This window comes from Equus przewalskii, chromosome 7, assembly GCF_037783145.1.
Source record: "Equus przewalskii isolate Varuska chromosome 7, EquPr2, whole genome shotgun sequence".
NCBI classification, from domain to species: domain Eukaryota; kingdom Metazoa; phylum Chordata; class Mammalia; order Perissodactyla; family Equidae; genus Equus; species Equus przewalskii.
The window spans coordinates 22,978,563-22,998,038 of record NC_091837.1 but is presented as its reverse complement, the minus strand read 5'-3'; the positions used below and the strand labels follow the sequence as shown (position 1 = coordinate 22,998,038).

General features: G+C 34.8%; 1 protein-coding gene across 9 annotated transcripts in view; it reads left to right on the top strand.

The window, feature by feature from the left end:
* Positions 1 to 19,476, top strand: part of IFT81 (intraflagellar transport 81) — a 185,944-nt gene that overhangs the window by 111,838 nt on the left and 54,630 nt on the right. For all 9 annotated transcript variants that reach the window (XM_070628993.1, XM_070628996.1, XM_070628995.1 and 6 more), the window contains 5 exons: positions 1,081 to 1,146; positions 1,460 to 1,570; positions 2,808 to 2,892; positions 12,491 to 12,654; positions 13,963 to 14,058. In XM_070628993.1, the coding sequence (XP_070485094.1) occupies positions 1,081 to 1,146; positions 1,460 to 1,570; positions 2,808 to 2,892; positions 12,491 to 12,654; positions 13,963 to 14,058 (522 nt within the window). The remainder of the gene's footprint in view (positions 1 to 1,080; positions 1,147 to 1,459; positions 1,571 to 2,807; positions 2,893 to 12,490; positions 12,655 to 13,962; positions 14,059 to 19,476) is intronic.

Genomic DNA, 19,476 nt, shown 5'->3' with positions numbered 1-19,476 from the left:
AACCCATTCTCTAGAGATAATTACTATTGACATTTTAGTGAATATAGTTAAATCTTGATATTATACTGTAAATAAATGTAATCTGCTTCTTTCAAGTAATGTCATATCATGACTTTTTCTCATGTTATTAAACATTCTTCTGCATAATTTTTAATGACTTTCATTGTATTGTGCCATAATTTATTTAATAATCCTCAGACATTTGGGTCATTTCCAAATTTTAGATATACTTAGCATTTATGAGAATCCTTATAGAGAAGTCTGTGACCTTTCATGAGTATTTTTTTAGGACAAATTCCCAGAGGTGGAATTACTGGGCTAGAGGGTATCAACATTTATTTTAAGACTTTTGATATTGTCCTTCAATTCAATGCCACCAGTAATGAGTAAGAGTGCCTGTTCCCTCAAATCCTATCAATACTGACTACTATGTATATTTTTACCTTTAGTATTACTATGCTGGATAGGCTATTCGTTTTTTAGGTTTAGGAAGGAGTTTTTACTTGTTTGTTTTCATTAGAAAATATGGAGCTGGTTAAAAGGAAGGTGGCTTATTTTTGAAGTCCTTATTTTTAGGAAGGGAATTGGTTAATTGACAAAACCAGATACAAATTTATGTCTTGGAAACACCATAGCCTTAAAAATAATTTTGATGGAAAATTGGCAGAATATATAGTTTGGTATTTAACAGAGCAGATGGGATGTCAGCAGCTGTTGTTCATGTTTTTAGACCTGCATACTTTCCATTATAGAAGATTTTTGAAAAATCGTGTGGCCATATTTGGAAGCAGAACACAAATGTGCTGGTTGGCAGCTTTACCTTGCTACGTTATAACCTGTCCTAGTTGCTTTTCTAGATGAACACCAAGCTGCCAGATAAATTACCCTGCATATAAAGAAAGAAAAAGAAAGAACCCTGGGGGGGGAATAGAAATGCCCTTCACGCAAAAGAGGATCTTTGTTCCTTAATACTCTGGTTTAAGTGATAAAAATGGTAGATGCATAATCATATAAAACCTTATCTGAAGTGTACAGACAAAGAATACTTTTTCTTATAATAATTTCTTGACTAATTTTTAGGATATCAGTGCAATGGAAGAAGAAAAGGATCAACTCATTAAGAGAGTCGAACGTTTGAAGAAAAGGGTAAGGAAAGAATTAGCACTGTTAGACTTTGGCCCTAAGTCTCAACGACTTGGAAAGGTTTAGGAATGCAAATGAAGATTAAGCAAAGCATGGGTATACATCTGAGGATAGACTCAAGTAACACTGATGGAAAGAGAATCTCCCTAAGCAGTAGCCCAACACTTTTAAGGACCTGTAGTCTAGAGCTTTACTGTCATCTCTAGGGAGTACTGTTTACCAAAAGGAAATGATGAGTGGATGTCTGAGTCACGTGACTTGCTGATTTCTTTCTTAAATTTGACAGTAACATGTACTACTTATTCCCTTACTGTAGGTGGAGACAGTTCAGAATCATCAACGGATGCTTAAAATAGCAAGGCAACTTCGGGTTGAAAAAGAGAGAGAAGAATTTCTTGCACAGCAGAAACAGGAACAAAAGAATCAGGTATCCACATAAAAGTTTATATTCTCATGATGAAAGAAATAATTCCTTCTGATAATTCAAATGTAAAGAAAGAGAATTTTAGAATTGTAGAAGTTCATATTTCCCTTTCTTAACACTTTGGAATACTCTTTTAAGAGTACTTTGTGGTGCCAGTAGCAACAACAATACCACCTTCGGGTTCTGAACTCTGTGTGTATCTATACGATATCTTTTGACCTTTGTTTAACTCATGTTGTTCCAACATTACAGAACATTCATTGTAATGCTAAGCAGCACGGTCAACTGCTGATAAAACTTCTAGAATCTCTCAAGGGTGTCCTGAGATTCTGTGGCTATGAGAACCTCCTTTCTATTCCACTGACCACAGTACCCTCTACACTTTACTCCAGTGGCAAATAAGCAAATCATGAAAAGGCTCAAAATCACCCACACTCCGCATTTTTAGACTTTGTCTTAAAGAAAAAATAATTTGTCCAGAAAGTATTACTTTTATTTTGTTAAAAGTCTATCTTAAAACTAAGTAGACTTAATACATTAAAAATATAGTTCCTGAGCTGGCCTGGTGGCGTAGTGGTTAAGTTCGTGTGCTCCACCTTAGTGGCCCGGGGTTCATAGGTTCAGATCCCAGGCATGGACCTAGCACTGCTCCTCAGGCCACACTGTGGTGGCGTCCCACATAAAATAGAGGAAGATTGGCATAGATGTTAGCTCAGCGACAGTCTTCCTCACACACACTCAAGTATTTATATATATAGTTCCAGTCGGTGCCATTTCCTACAAAATAGGCAGTTTAGATGTTTGGCTCTTTTGGAACTTGAGTTGGCATCATAGGAGTTCCACTGCAGCAGTAAGCTGCATTGCCCAGGCCCGGAGTGGTTACTTCGCATCAGTTTCTGATTCTGAGACATCATTTGTGAGGATGCTTGCAATCCTTATAATTAAGAAAACTATGTTATGACAAGAAAAGCCTGGTACATATATTTTTTTGACAAGTATTTTTCCTTGATCACCAAATTCAACAAATAACTAAAAAAATTTCTTAAAACTTTTTTTTAAGTTTTACGTGAAAGCGTATTGAGTTACATTTTGGGTTTAATATAGTAATTTTCTTAGTTTTTATTATTTGTTCCTTCTATATCACAACAATTATGTGCAACTTGTGTTTTTCATTGCTTGTCTATATGAGTGGTAAGTTTCAATAGACTAAGCAAGTAATGAATCTAATTGTATTTTAAAGCTATTTCATGCAGTGCAGAGACTGCAAAGAGTACAAAACCAGCTGAAAAGTATGCGCCATGCAGCAGCAGATGCAAAGCCTGAAAGTAAGTAGAAGTTGTTATATCATATAGGTGACCAGAAAATATTAGTTTAAATCACTTGTCTTCCTTAAAGTAATCGACTAATGAAAATTAATTATCATCAAGTGATATCTCAGCATATTGGAGCCTCATTTCCTAGCTAGTAAGTGAGAGTCCTAATGAAGACATCCTTAAGTTTTCACCTGGGGTTTTATATTCCCCTTCAGTGTTTCATCAGAAGGTGAGGGTAGTGGAAAGCACCATGGGGGCTGGCCTGGTGGCGCAGTGGTTAAGTTCACATGTTCCACTTTGGCGGCCTGGGGTTTGCTGGTTTGGATCCCAGGTACGGACCTACGTACCACTTGTCAAGCCATGCTGTGGCAGGCATCCCACATATAAAGTACAGGAAGATGGGCACGGATGTTAGCTGAGGGCCAGTCTTCCTCAGCAAAAAGAGGAGGATTGGCAGCAGGTATTAGCTCAGGGCTAATCGTCCTCAAAAAAAAAAAAAAAGAAAAAGAAAGGAAAGCACCATGGAGGGAGGAGGAAGGTCTCCTGTGTGTGAGTATATAAAGTACTTAGGATGGATGAAAAAGGTGGATGGAAAAAATGTGAATCATTATTTTAGAACCAGGACTACAAAGAAAAAGACTAAAATACTGAACCCTTAAAACTGAGTGTTTTTACATATTTTTGGTTGTGCTGATGGCATGGATATCCCTGACTCTGTTGTCCCATTAGCTTTCTATAGAGGATAAATTGTTCTGATATCCCAGATTACACCACCAAATCCATCCTAGGCATTTTTAAAGTGTTTTTGCTCATCAGAAGGGACCACGTAAATTAGAAGAACAGTGCAAAGCTCTCATTGGTATTGGAGAAATATTCCAATGTAAATTTCCAGCTGTTAGAGGGGTAATTCATCTTTCTGTAGTATTCTTTGGAATCTACTCTAAGGTATAATATATAGAATGACTATAATAAAGAGAAACAATAACAAGTATTGGCAAGTATATGGGGAAATTGGAATTCTCATATGTTGCTGGTGGGAATGTAGAATGGTGCAACTCCTTTGGAAAACAGTTTGGCCTCAAACGTTAAACATAAAATTATATTTCTCAGTATCTGCCCAAGAGAATTGAAGACATATGTCCACACAAAAACTTGTACATAAATGTTCATAGCAGCATTATTTAGAAACAACCCAGTGTCCCTAAACAGATGAATAAGTAAGCAAAGTGTGGTGTATCCATACAATGGAATATTATTCAGAATAAAAGGAATGAAGTATTAATGGATGCTACAGTATGTATGAACCTCAGAAACATGTTAAGTGAAAAAAACTGGTCACAGAAGACCACATATTATATGATCCCATTTGTATGAAATGTCCACAAAAAGCAAATCCATAGAGATAAAAATCAAACTAGTGATTGCCTTAGAGTTAGGGGGTCAGCTGTTGGGGTGGGTGGGGGGAGGAAGTGATTGCTGATGGATATAGAGGCTTCTTTTGGAGCTGATAAAAATGTTGTAAAGTTGATTGTGGTAATAGTTGCATAAATCTTGGAATAGACTAAAAACCATTGAATTGTATACTTTAAATGGATGAATTTTATGGCATATAAATTATATCTCAATAAAGCTGTTAAGAGATAATACAGTATTTCCTTAATTCTAGACATATATTCTTTCCCATTTTAGTTGTTTTTATAATCAGGATGTATCTTACATTCTATATGTTCATTTAACGTGGTATTTGTAATTTAGTTAATGGCACATTAACTAAAATTGTTGGCATCTTAAAATCAAGGAAATATGGTATATTTAATTGATATTTAAGAAGCCAGTACAGTACTCCCTACAAGATGTATGATTAATACGTTAACTAGTAGCTTTCCATACAATTTCTCACTCCTCTCAGTCATTATAAATTCAGATTCAAGCAATACCTGGGAGCTGCTATGCATTTAGTTATTGGTGTTATTTGATTCTTTATTTGCTAAGTTTTCACTTTTTAGGAGAAAGTTAATTTTCAGGACAAAATAAAATAATTTTTTAATGATTTTTTCCCCTTAGTATAATATGTATCTTTTCAGTGTATGTTCTTTGGATTGGATGTAGATTCCTTCACCACATCTTTGTTATAAAAAATTAAGATGAATCTTCAAAAGAAATTCATTAAATTATAGCCATTTAAAAATTAATATCAGTAAGCAATTTTTAGGCCTACTCTTGTTAAGAAATTATTAGAACTTATTATTAATAGTGAATTTTTGGAAATGAAGATAATGAATATAAGAATTGAAAGATTTGGTATGCAGAAAAATAATTGATTGATCAGTACAGTTTAATACCATTTAAAATGTTAGCCTGAACATATATTTCTGCAATATCTATTATCCTTAATTTTATTAGGTTAAATATTTCTTGCTATTATGTTTTAGTTCTGGCAACTAAACAGAATAACCAGAGATATTTGTAGTATTAGTAATATTTCATTTTTTATTTGAGTTAAGAGTCTTTATTTTGCTTTGGCTTTCTAGCCTAAATAGAAATTGTTTGGGCCAGGAAATATGTAATTATTTAGTAATAAAATAGACAAATAAAGTTCTGTTTGGGGCATGTCTTGGAATGTTGGTTTAAAATATTAATGTAAGTAATATGTTAGTAGATGCTGCAAAACAAAATCTATTGCATTGTTTAGTAATAAAAATAATCGGCTCAAAACCAATAGTCCGTTAACTCAATATTTATTGAACATCTTCCACATATCAGGTACTATGCTAAGTTCTAGGATTAGAAAGAAAGATATTTCTATTAAAGTACTCACAGTCTAATGGAGGAATGACAAACAGCGGACAATTGTAACGCAGCACGACGATGGAGCTCAGGATAAGGTTCTGTGAGAAAGAAGAGATAAAACAAACCCTAACAGTGTCAGATGGCTTCCTGCACATGGTGGCAACTGAGCTAAGTTAAAGTTGGAAAGATGAAGGAGTAGAAGACATCCCATACCAAGGCACGGTGATCTGAAAGAATGTAAATACAGTATAGTGGGCTGAGCAAATGATAGATGAAGTAGAGATAATAGAGTAGGCTTCTTCTGACTGCTTGTTTTTGAAAAGAGGGTAAGAGAGGGAGTGTGCAAATGAATGAGAAAGACAGTACTGTGCCTAGGTTGAGGGAGGGTAGTAGTGTAGTGGTCTTTATATGCTGGAAGAAAGAGTTAGACAAATGGAAATTTGAAGATTCAGAAGGAAAAGGTGAGAACTGATAGCCTTTCCTGTGTGCTCCCATTGTACTCCATGCATTGCATTGAATGTTCTACAGCAATTACCATGATATGTTAATTGTTGGCATATCTGACTCTGACTCAACTAAATTCCAGGCTAGTCACCAAGTCATAATTGGTCTATTTCCAGGCCCTAGCACACTAGGTTACACATGGCAGGTATTCAATAAATATTCTGTTAAATTGTTGGGAGGTGAGAGTAGAGACCTTAACCCTGGATAGGAAGAAAATTATCTTTTCTACAGGTAGGAAGGGAATCAAGTAAGAAAAAATGGCCGAAAATATAAAAATAAGCCATTATGTGTGCAATATGTGTTTTTTTCTGGGTAGAATGGGAGTAGGGAGCAAGAAGTTAAGGAGTTCTTGCCTTGTTGACATCTTTCTGGGAAACAGAGTCTCAAGGGTTGTATTCAGCAGCCTAGGAAAAGAGTAGATTAAACAGATGTTTAATTGATCTAGGTTTTTAGTTTAATAAGGTCTACCTAAATTTTTTACTAAGAAAGAATGTTACAAAAAGTTTCTTTCTATTTACTTAAATGACAAAAAGTGTTTTTAGTGTAACGATGTAATTTGTATTTTTTCAGAATAATGACCATATTATAAAGCATTCATTGAAGTTAATTCATCTTTATACTCTACACATTCAGGACATTTATTATATAAAAGGACTCTGCATTCAGTTATAGTAGGATCAGTGAGATGTTTTCAGAGGGTTTTTAATCAAAAAGTTTGATGAGATCTTAGTGACCTTATTTTTAATTTCATCAGGATTTTGAAAGATATTTTTTAAAAAACTTTAGAAACATATGACTACTTTTCAAGGTCTAAGTTGATAGTTTTTTTATTTTATTGAGGTTGTATTGGTTTACAACATTGTGTAGTTTCAAGTGTATGTTATTTTGTATCAGTTTCTACATAGGCTGCATTGTGCTCACCGCCAATAGCCGAGTTTTTATCCATCAGCATACATGTGCCCCTTTACCCCTTTCACCCACTCCCGCACTCCTCTCCCCTCTGGTAACCACTAATCTGTTTTCTTCATCCATGTATTTGTTTGTCTTCCACATAGGAATCAAATCATATGGTGTTTGTCTTTCTCTGTCTGGCTTATTTTGCTTAATATAATACCCTCAAGGTCCATCCATGTTGTTGCAAATGGAAGGATTTTCTCTTCTTTTATGGCCAAGTAGTATTCCATTGTGTGTGTGTATATATATATATACACCACATCTTCTTTATCCATTCATCAGTTGATGTGACTTAGGTTGCTTCCACGTCTTGGCCATTGTGAATAATGCTGCATTGAACATACGGGGTGCATAGATCTCTTTGTATTGTTGATTTCATGTTCTTTGGATAAATAACTAATAGTAGGATAGCTGGATTGTATGGTATTTCTATTTTTAATTTTTCTGAGAAATCTCCGTACTGTTTTCCATAGTGGCTAAGTGAGTTTGCATTCCCACCAGCAGTGTATGTGGGTTCCCTTTTCTCCACAACCTCTCCAATGTTTGTTGTTTTTTATCTTGGTAGTTATAGCCATTCTGATGGATATGAGGTGATATCTCATTGTCGTTTTGGTTTGCATTTCCCTAATAATTAGTGATGTTGAACGTCTTTTCATGTGCCTGTTGGCTATCTGTGTATCTTCTTTGGAAAAATGTCTGTTCATATCCTCTGCCCATTTTTTGATCAGGTTGTTTGTTTTTTTGTTGTTGAGTTGTGTGAGTTCTTTACGTATTTTGGAAATTAACCCCTTGTTGGATATATGATTTGTAAATATTTTCTCCCAATTGGTGTGTTGTCTTTTCATTTTGTTCATGGTTTCCTTTGCCTTGCAGAAGCTTTTTAGTCTGATGTAGTCCCATTTGTTTATTTTTTCTTTTGTTTCCCTTGCCTGAGTAGACATGGTGTTCAAAAAGATACTGCTAAGATCCATGTCAAAGAGTGTACTGCCTATGTTTTCTTCTAGGAGTTTTATGGTTTCAGGTCTTACATTCAAGTCTTTAATCCATTTCGAGTTAATTTTTGTATATGGTGTAAGATAATGGTCTACTTTCACTGTTTTGCATGTGGCTGTCCAGTTTTCCCAACACCATTTATTGGAGAGACTTTCCTTTCTCTATTTTATGTTCTTGGCTCCTTTGTTGAAGATCAGCTGTCCGTAGATGTGTGGTTTTATTTCTGGGCTTTCAGTTCTGTTCCATTGATCTGTGCATCTGTTTTTGTGCCAATACCATGTTGTTTTGGTTACTATAGCTTTGTAGTATATTTTGAAGTTAGGCATTGTGATGCCTCCAGTTTTGTTCTTTTTTCTCAGGATTGCTTTGGCTATTTGGAATCTTTTGTTCCATATAAATTTTAGGATTCTTTGTTCTGTTCCCATGAAGAATGTCATTGGGATTCTGATTGGGATTGCATTAAATCTGTATATTGCTTTAGATAATATGGACATTTTAACTGTGTTTATTCTTCCAATCCATGAGCATGAATATCTTTCTATTTCTTTGTGTCTTCTTCAATTTCTCTCAGTAATGTCTTATAGGTTTCATTGTATAGGTCTTTCACCTCCTAGGTTAAATTTGTTCCTAGATATTTTATTCTTTTTGTTGAGATTGTAAATGGGATTGTATTCTTGACTTCCCTTTCTGTTAGTTCATTATTAGTGTATAGAAATGCTGCCACAACTCGAAGGACCCACAACTAAAAAAAAACATGCAACTGTGTACCAGGGGGCTGTGGGGAGAAGAAGGAAAAATAAAATCTTTGGGAAAAAAAAAAGAAATGCAACTGGTTTTTGTAAGTTGACTTTATACCCTGCCACTTTCCTGTAGTTGTTGCTTATGTCTGATAGCTTTCTGGTGGATTCTTTAGGGTTTTTTATATATAGAATCATGTCATTATTCTGGCTATTTATTTCCTTGCTCGAGGTTTTCTAAACCTTTCCCTTTTTGTTACAGGTAGGAGGGCTTCCTTCCTCATTTCTTGTGAGGGAAGTCTAGTGGTGATGAACTCCCTCAGCTTTTGTTTATCTGGGAAAGTTTTTATTTCTTCATCATATCTGAAGGATAGTTTCAGTGACTAGAGTATTCTTGGCTGAAAGTTTTTGTCTTTCAGTATTTTGATTATATCATTCCATTCTCCCCTAGCATGTAAGGTTTCTGCTGAGAAATCCTCTGAAAGTGTGATAGGGGTTCCTTTGTAGATTATTTTCTTCTGCCTTGCTGCCCTTAATATTTTTATTTGTCATTGACTTTTGCCAGTTTTAATAGTATATGCCGTGGAGTGGGTCTTTGTGCATTGATGTAATTAGGAGTTCTATAGGCTTCAAGTACTTGTAAGTCCAGTTTCTTCCCCAGGTTTTAGAAGTTCTCGGCTTTTATTTCTTTGAACAAGTTCTCTGCTCCTTTCCTCCTCCCCTCTCCCTCTGGAATACCTATAATCCTTATGTTGCTTTTCCTAATTGAGTCAGATCTTTCTCAAAGAATACCTGCATTTTTTAAGAATCTTAGTTCTCTCCCCTCCTCCACCTGAAACATTTCTATATTTCTATCCTCCAAATCTCTAATTCTGTCCTCCATAATGTCAGGTCTATTTTTTATGAATTCTAGATTATTTTTTATCTCATTAATTGTGTTCTTCATATCCAGAATTTCTGTTTGGTTTTTTTTTTAGAGTTTCAATCTCTTTGGTGAAGTATTCCTTCTGCTCATTAATTTTATTCCTGAGTTCACTGAACTGTCTTTCTGAGTTTTCTTGTGACCTGTTGAGTTTCTTTATGATAGCTGTTTTGAATTCTCTGTCATTTAGATTGTAAATTTCTGTGAATTCAGGATTGGTTTCTGGAGACTTGTCATTTCCCTTCTGCTCTGAAGTGTTAATGTAGTTCTTCATGGTGTTTGATGAAGTGATCCTTTGCCAGTACATTTGTGGTAGTGTCAGGTCACAGATTCCACCTGCCACCACTGCGGGTAGAGGGTGCAGGCAGGAGCTGTGTTTTCTGATCCCACGCTGTCTGCTGGAATTTGTGTGGGTAGGGCTACTCTGTGTTTTCCCAGGCTGGCTGCAGCCACTCTGCAGGTTGCACTCACGTGGGCAGGGCCTTTGTGCTGGGTGGGCACATTGGGTACCATAGACAGGGCCTCTGGGTTTGGCAGGGGACTCACTGAGCTGCTGCATGCTAGGCAGGAGGGGCACCTATGTGGGGTCTGAGCCGCCACTTGGTTGGTCCCGTGGGCTGCTGTGCTCCATGGGCGAGGCGCTTTCTTGCCTGTGCTGCTCTAAGTGTGAGGGGTACCCACAAGGGGGCTGAACTGCAACTTGGTGGATCCCTGGGGCTGCTGTGCCCCATCGGTGGGGGCATCTTCTTACCTGTGCTGCACTGCGGGGAGGAACACCCATGCAGTGGCTGAGCTTCCATCACTCGGTGTAGAATGTTCCCACGGGTGGGGTCACAGCAGCACATTGGACACTCCCGTGGGCCAGGCTGCAACTCCAAAAGCATTGGCTCAGGCTGGGCTGTCCCCACCTCCTCTTATGGTCATGCATGGCTGCTATGTGAGGATCTGTGAACTGACTCACCACCGCTGGGCAGGGAAAGGGGTGTGCTTACTTAGTTCCACTGCCCCATCCACCTGCCTTCAGATGTATAGCTGCACGGATCTCTCAGAAGTGTTGTGCTGTGCAAGGCATCCTATGCTGGTTAATTAATGTCCATTTAGTTATAACTTAAAGGGGAGAGCCTGAGGAAACAACTCATTCTGCCATGATGCTGATGTCACTCCTAAGTCAAAATTTTTAAGAGAGGAATTGAAAATGTGATGGAAATCTGTTTTTTAACAGCTTTATTGAGGTAAAGTGGATATAAAATAAACTGCACATATTTAAAGTATGTACCTGATAAATTTTGACATATGTATGCACTGGTGAAACCATCAGCCTTAATCAAGATAACAGATATGTCCATCACCCTCAAACATTTCCTTATGCCCCTTTGTAATGTCTCACTCCTGCCCTCTCTGCCCCTCTACCCATCCCCAGGCAACCACTGATCTGCTTTCTGTCACTATAGACTAGTTGGTATTTTCTAGAATTAGCAACTTTTTTTTAAATAGGAAAAATAATATTTAAAACTTTAAATCTTTAAAAACATTTTAGATTTTGGTTCCTCATACCTCTGATTACATGCAGTATGTTTAAGAACTTGAAGATGGAAAAACTAGTCATGTAATAGCCCAAGAAGCCAGGATGTAGATTTAATCAGAAACTACAGAGGAATGACTGCCTAATTATAGTGTGATTCATTAAGCGTTTTCTCTTGCCTCCCCTTCTCCAGTCCCTGAAAAGGGGGGAATATTGTAGGGATGAATGGAGAACTTGTGAATTTGCCATTAATAAATTTTTACATGTTAATATATGGCTAGCACAACAGAACTAAAAATAATTTTAAGGCTTTGGTCCAGATTTATTATGCAATCTACGCACGCAGATTACTTAAACCGGAAATCCAGTGTTTTAAAAAGTCAAGCCAGAATTTGTAAATGTGTAATGGAAAGATCTGAAATAAACTTTGTAAAGCTCTCTAGGCTGGGAATTTATAACAAAGCCATTATTCACTGAAAATCTGTGTGTGTGTATATTTGTGCACTCTGCCAAAATAAAACTATTAAGTCTTAAAAATACAGTTTAAGTTGCCACATAACTTTAAACGAATACTTTGCAAAAGCAAAACGACCAAACATGGAAAACTGCAAACATTTATGAATGTAGATAATTTCTCTTTTTTGGATTTTTAACTTGTACTTTTAGTAATGTCTTCATTGGTTTGAAGCTGACAAATTATAATGTATTACCATTTGTGGAGTATTAAAATAGATATAAATTGCTTCAGAAGTATTGCCAAAGAAAAAGAATAAATGACCGCTTATAGAAGAAAGAATCTGGGTTAGATTTCATTTTTGTTGTCATTTGGTTTGTGGATTTCTTAAATACTTACAAGGCAAAATGTGACCCGACAATATATCTGGCTCTGCAAATGTTATTTTTGCATATTGTAGAGTATGAAAGAATTAGGTGGTAATTTAGAAGATCATAATATAACTTTTTCTGTAATTATTTAAATATTCTTCTTTGTAAATTGTCCTCCTTCATTATCGTTCTAATTAACCTCAAAAGATTTCAATGGCCAATCTTTTTTTGTACTATGCTAGATATTATACAGAATGCTTTAGACAGATATGCCCTACTACCCAGGTCTTATATTTTCAAGTGTACAAAGTATCAATATACCTACTCTCTTGAGCTGAGTATACATTTATTTTATTTTTAAAGGTTTAATGAAGAGACTAGAGGAGGAGATAAAGTTTAATTCATATATGGTAACTGAAAAATTTCCTAAAGAATTAGAAAGCAAGAAAAAAGAATTGCATTTTTTACAAAAAGTGGTTTCAGAGCCTGCTATGGGCCATTCTGATCTTCTTGAACTTGAATCTAAAGTAAGTGACAATCATCTTCTTTTTATAGATCCCAATTTTATCTCATCCACAGTTCTGTGAAAATTATGTGAACTGCTTTCTATAGTGTTCTACTCTTGACTCTTAAGTTGACAGCTCTTATGAACAGTTGTTCTTTATGAGAAATTATAGCATATAATTCTTTTACTTAATCCACATGATGTTGTAAGAACCTAGTCAAATGATTAGGTAACTAAATAACTTGGATATATAAATTAATGCATATGATTGGCTCATAGGTTTATGTATTCATAATGGGATCATTTAGAAGACAAATTTTAAAATATTTTAAATATCATTAATTTTTATTTCTAAGAATAATATTATAGCAATTTTATATTTAAAGCTAATATTTTTTATTAGCCTTTTATACTTGCTTTGCAATTACTAAACTTTCTTGTAATGGTCATTGAAACCTGGTAACATAACATTTTTGTTCCCTAGAAGTAAAATGCTAATCAGATGTATATTTCTTAAAAGTAATTAAATATCATGAAAATTGATTGGAAGGTTTTGACTTGCAAATCCTTTAATGTGCTTACTATGTGTTTAATAGCCACTACAATTAAATATATAATTCTGACCATTTTATTCTTGTAATTTACTTATAGAAATTAGATGTACAAGTCATATTTGGCTCAATTTTAATGTCATAGAATTGACAGGAGAACTCTAGTCTTTTCAAAGGAAGGATATACTGAAAGCCATGTAATTTTTTTTATTTTTTGAGGGACTATATGCTTCTCTTGGCTTTATTCAGTTTTATTTTATTACGTTTGGGAAAGGTTTAGATTAATGAGTATGATAAATGACAGCTATGATAGAATCACAGATCATTAGAACAGGAAGAGTTTTTAGATGTCATCCATGTCACCTCCCAGCTGGGTTCATGAATTCCTTGTACTAAATCCCTGGGGAATGTTAGTCCAGATTTGCTTTATCACTTGCAGTGACTTGAAAGTCACAACCAAGGTGAGCGGATAACTTCAGATTGTTAGAAATCATCTTTTTTATAATAATGCATAAATATTTCACATAGAATATTTTAGGATAATTTAGACATGGATGGTTGAATCCATATAAGTAATCAAATTGTGTGAATATGTATCCTGAGCTGTGAAATGTAAATTGTTTTTAAAAGTAATTGTTACAACCCACATTAATGGAACTGTTCCTCCCATGAAATCACTGATAAGAACTGTAAATTCAAAGCTTGGTTTGGCCAGATGTCCCTTAGTTTATATAATCATAGGAAGAGTTTTAACCTTTTCTACTTTCATACTGTTTTAGATAAATGAAATGAACACACAGATCAATCAGCTGATTGAAAAGAAAATGATGAGAAATGAGCCAATTGAAGGCAAACTCTCACTATATAGGCAACAGGTAAGACCACTCTTTTGGCCCACATAGTTAGATCTGTATTCTTATTGGTGAACACCTTCATAAACACCAGGGGCTGTATTATTGATAGTCTTAAAGGGAGAAGGCAATAAAGAATAAATGTTCTTCTGTCATTGCTAGTCTCCAGGTTATAACGGAATTTGTGGAAAAGCCACAAAAGATGCCTGTGTAAGTTTGAAATTCAATATACCTGATAATGCTTAGTTTCTTTAGTGTCTGCCAACTGTGGTGACAGAGCTGTTGGTGTTTATATCTGTGAGTGTGGAATTTGATTTTTAAATGAAAGCTTACCTTAAGTGATATAAATCAAAATATTCGTGATCTTTAATGAATTAAGGTAATATAACTTTTTCAGATTTCAAGTTAGTTTGCAAGTATAGAATAAAGTAAATTTTAGTACTAAGGCGTTTATCATTTTATCCACAACTATTAGATTATGAGAGTATATATGTTATTATGTATTTCTAGACCAAAGATTCAAATGAAAGCCATGGATTATCTGAAAAGAACCCAGGTTGGGGGAGTTTAGTGTGAAGAGAATTCTATGATCTCAGAAAATACTGAGCTACATGACAAAGCATTAGTCAAGGATGCTAGAATTTTTAAAAACCTTTTTATAATGGAAAATTTCAACCATATACAAAGGTAGAAAAAATAGTTCAATAAACCCTCATGTGTCTCTAAACTATAGCAATCATGGCCATTCTTGTTTCATATGTACCCTTGGCCCTGACTGGATTATTTTGAAGCAAATCTTAGACTTCATATCATTTCATCTGTAAATATTTTATAACGTATTTCTAAAAAAATAAAGGCTTTTAAAAAACTTAGCAACATACCACATCTGAAAAATTTAATAGTTCCTTAATATTGGCAAGTATCTAGTCAGTGTTCAGATTTCCTTGATTGCCTCTTTCTTTCTTTTTTTAGTTGCTTTATTTTAATTAGAATCCAGACAGGATTCATACACTGCATTTGGTTGATATGTTCAAGTCTCTGTCTTTTTTTTTTTTTTTTAAGATTTTATTTTCCTTTTTCTCCCAAAAGCTCCCCTGGTACATAGTTGTATATTTTTAGTTGTGGGTCTTTCTAGTTGTGGCATGTGGGACGCCACCTCAACGTGGCCCCTGATGAGCGGTGCCATGTCCGTGCCCAGGATCCGAACTGGTGAAACCCTGGGCTGCCAAAGCAGAGTGCACAAACTTGACCACTCGGCCATGGGGCTGGCCCTATTCAAGTCTCTTTTTATCTATAGGTTCTCTTTCCCAGTTAGTTATTTGTTTATTTAATAATTTTCTTGCAATTTATTTATTGAAGAAACTTGTTTATTTATCCTATTTCGTTTCCTATAGTTTGTAGTTTACTGATTGTGACCTTATGGTTTCCTTTTAACATGTTCCTCTGTTTCCTGTATTTCCTATATATTAGAACAAGAAGCTTGAACAGATTCTAGTTTGATTTTTTTTTTTGGCAAGAATATTTTCTAGGTGGAATTATGTACTTTGATTTAGAGGTAATAATGTCTGGTTGTCTCTCTATGATGTTAGCAGCCATTGATTATCATTGCCTATCCATTAATTTCATTAGAGATTACGAAATGTTGGTGCTGTGATTCCTTCTTCGTTTATTAGGTGGACTACTTCTGCAAAGAGAAACCTCCTCTCGTCAACTATGTGGTTATCCTGCTCTCTAGTTCATATAGGAAAGGCAGGGTACTTGCTTGATTCTTATTTTTATCAATTTTCAAAATAAATTGGTTTTCTCCAACTCGTTTTCTTCCTCCAACAGTAAGTGTGATCAATAAGGGTTAGTTTTTTATTTTTTGTTTGCTTGTTTATTTAATGTCATTTTGAATCATAGATGTAATCATATTTGATAAGTTTCAAACATTTTCTTTAATGATGCTCAAATTGTCCCATTTTGGGCTAGTAGGAGGCTTTTCAAGTTAACTTCTCAGTTCTTTTAAGATTCTATTTGTCTTTGATGATGTTCTTGCTTTCTGATATGATTAAAATATTTCTAAGCTCGTTTTTTACATTTCCTACCCTAGACCTGGAATTAGACTTTCTTCTATGAGTGTGATTTGTTTTAGTAGGAAATTATACTTAGAGACCACAATCTGGGCTTTGCAGGACCTTTAGTCCTGTCCAAACGTCCATAAGACGTGTGGTCCGTAAGACATTTGGTCTACGCCAAAAGGTCCTTAATATCTGGTCATATTTGGTCCTGTCCAAAACGTCCATGGAGAAATTGGGTCTACACCAATAGGTCCTTGGTAGTTGGTCCTGTCCAAAACCGTTTGGCACGGACCAAATGTCAAGGACCTTTTGACATGGACCAAATGTCTGCTAATCCAATCTGGGTAGTATTAGGATTTCTCCTTGCTACTGGGGTGGCCAGTTGTTTTTAGGTCTTTTCAGTGGACAGAGCTAGGAAGTAGTTTTTCTCTTTTTTTTCTCATGAAGTACACTGTGTACATCAAAATGTACTAAAGTACACCATGTACTAAAGTACATCATACTAATCCTTCCAGTTCAGATTCAAGACTACTGGGTTTTTACTTAACCTCATCAATCTCACATCTTTCTCCTTATGCCACAATGAAAATTCTGGTTCTCAGTAACACCAGCATAATTTAATTTGTTCTCTGCTTTAGTCCTTTGGCACTGTCATAATTTGTCATTTGCTTTAATCCATACTTTACAGACAATAGTTTCAAAATAGAAGTACCAGTACTACCACCAAAAATATGATTACTGCTGAAAATTGTTCTTTAGTTTGTTTTTTCTTTAGCGTATATCCCACTAGGGACATAGAGTCGAAATACTGTTTTAAAGTCATTTAGAATAGTTCTTCTGTGTGGTTATGCCAAAAATTAAACTGGATACATAGATGTGTTTTTTTTATATTTTTAGGCATTATTTTTTAGGGATTAATTTGTTTTATAATTATTTAAAATATTTACATGATTCCAAGTCAAATCTACAAAGCAAGAAATATTCAAAGAAGTTCCTAGCATCTACCCCTGTGCTATCCACCCTATTCTTTCCTTTCCCCATAGGTAATTATTTTTTTAACTTTATAGTTTATTATTCCATTAAGAAATAATGTTATATATTCATGTATCTCCCTTCTTAGGGAAAGAAGAATATATTATACACACTTTTATTCTCCATGCTTTGTTTATTCTTAACAATATATGCTGGTGAATAGTAGAATAATCCTTATTCCTGTTTTTTATAACTTTATTGAGATACAATTCACATACCATACAATTCACCCATTAAGGTGTACAATTCAATGATTTTTAATATATTCACAGAGTTGTGCAACATCACCACAATCAATTGTGGAACATTTTTATCACCCCAGAAAGAAACCCTAAACCCATTAGCAGTCACTTCCCCTTACCGCCTGAACCTCCAGCCCTAGACAACTACCAGAGGCCAAACTGTCTCAATAGATTTGCCTGTCAGGGACAGTTCATATAAATGGAATCATGCAGCATGTGGTCCTTTGTGACTGACTTCTCTCACTTAGCGTGCTGATTTTGTAGTTCATTCAAGTTGTAGCATGTGTCAGTACTTCATTCTTTGTTTATTACTGACTCATATTCCATTGTATGTATATATCACATTTTGTTCATCCTTTCATCAGTTAATGGGCATTTGGGTTGTTTCTACTTTTTGGCTATTATGAGTAATGCTACTATGAACATTCTTGTATAGGTTTTTTTATGGAAATATGTTTTCATTTCTCTTGAGTATATTCCTAGGAGTGGAATTGCTGGTTCATGTGATAATTCCTTATTCAAAATTTTGAGGAAATGTGTGACTGCTTTCCAAAGCGGCTGTACCGTTTTACATTTCCACCAACAGTGTAGGAAGCTTTTGATTTTTCCACGTTCTCGCCAGCACTTGTTATTATATGTCTTTTTCATTAGAGCCAAAGTAGTGGGTATGCTTATTCCTGTTCACAGTCACGTAGTACTCCACTGAGTGGGTTTTCCACAGTTCATTCAACCAATCCCCAGTTGGTGGACATTTGGGTTGTTGCCATTCTTTTGCTATTACAAATCGTGCTTCCATGAATAGCTTTTTGTTTATGTCTTTCATGTTTTTTGCTAGTGTATCTTTAGGATATAGTACCAGAAGTGAGATTGCTACATCAAAGGGTAAATGTATATGTAAGTTTGCTAAATATTGCCACATTCCTCTCCATAAGGGTTAGAGCATTTTACATTCCCACCTGCAATGGAGGAGAATGCCTGTTTCCTCACAGCCTTGCCAATAGAATATGTTGTTGAACTTTTAGAGTTTTGTAACCAGAAATGATATCTTATGATAGTTTTAATTTTCATTTATCTTACTATAAACAAGGTTGAGCATCTTTTCACATGAGCAACAGTCATTTTAACTTCTTTTTATGTGAATTGTACCTTCATATATATATATCCATTTTTCTATAGGGTTCTTGGCCTTTTATTCTAGTTTTAGAAACTCTTTATGTATTAGGAATATTTACTTTTTGCCTAGCTAATAAGTGTAGCATTTTTCCCCAGTTTAGTATTTGCCTTTTTACTTTGCTTATGGTGTTACTTTGCCATGAAAAAGTTCTTCATATTTATGAAATCAAATTTATCAATTCTTTCTCTTATTACTTCAGATTTTGAGTCGTATTTAGGATCATTTTTTCTTCTTGCAAGTAAAAAAATTTACTCATATTTTCTTTTCAGACTTCTACAATTTAATTTTTTATATCTCTGATCTGTTTAAAATTTTTTCTGATGTATGGTATTTATCGTCTGTGGCTATCCAATTATCCAGTTGTCCCAACACCTATTAGTAAAAAGTCCATTTTTTCCCCTGTGGATTTGAGATTCTACCTTTGTTTTATTTTAAATGTAAAAATGCTATTGGATTTATTTCTAGATTTTCTATTGTTCTACTGGCCTGTCTGTTTATGTACTCATATTAACTGTTTTATTTAAAGAAGCTTTATAATAAAGTTGTAATATGTAATAAAAGTAGCCACCTTCACCCCAACTGCTTTACTTTTTCAGGGTTATTCTGAGAATTCTTGTTAGTATGTTTTTCCAAATAAGCTTTATTATCAACTTGTCTAGCTCTGTTAAAAAGCCATAATTTTTTAATTATTGGATTTGCTTTATATTTATTAATTACCTCAGGACTTACATCTTTATGATATTGAGTCTTCCTGTCTAAGAATATGGTGTGTCTCTCCATTTGTTTATTTTTGTGTCTTTCAGGAGTGTTTAATAGTTTTCCTCATAATGTTTTGGAACTTCTCTTGTTAAATTTATGGTTACATACTTTATTTTATTTTTTGCTTTTATAAGTAAAGAGTTTTTCTTTCCTTATGTCTTCTGACTGATTTGTT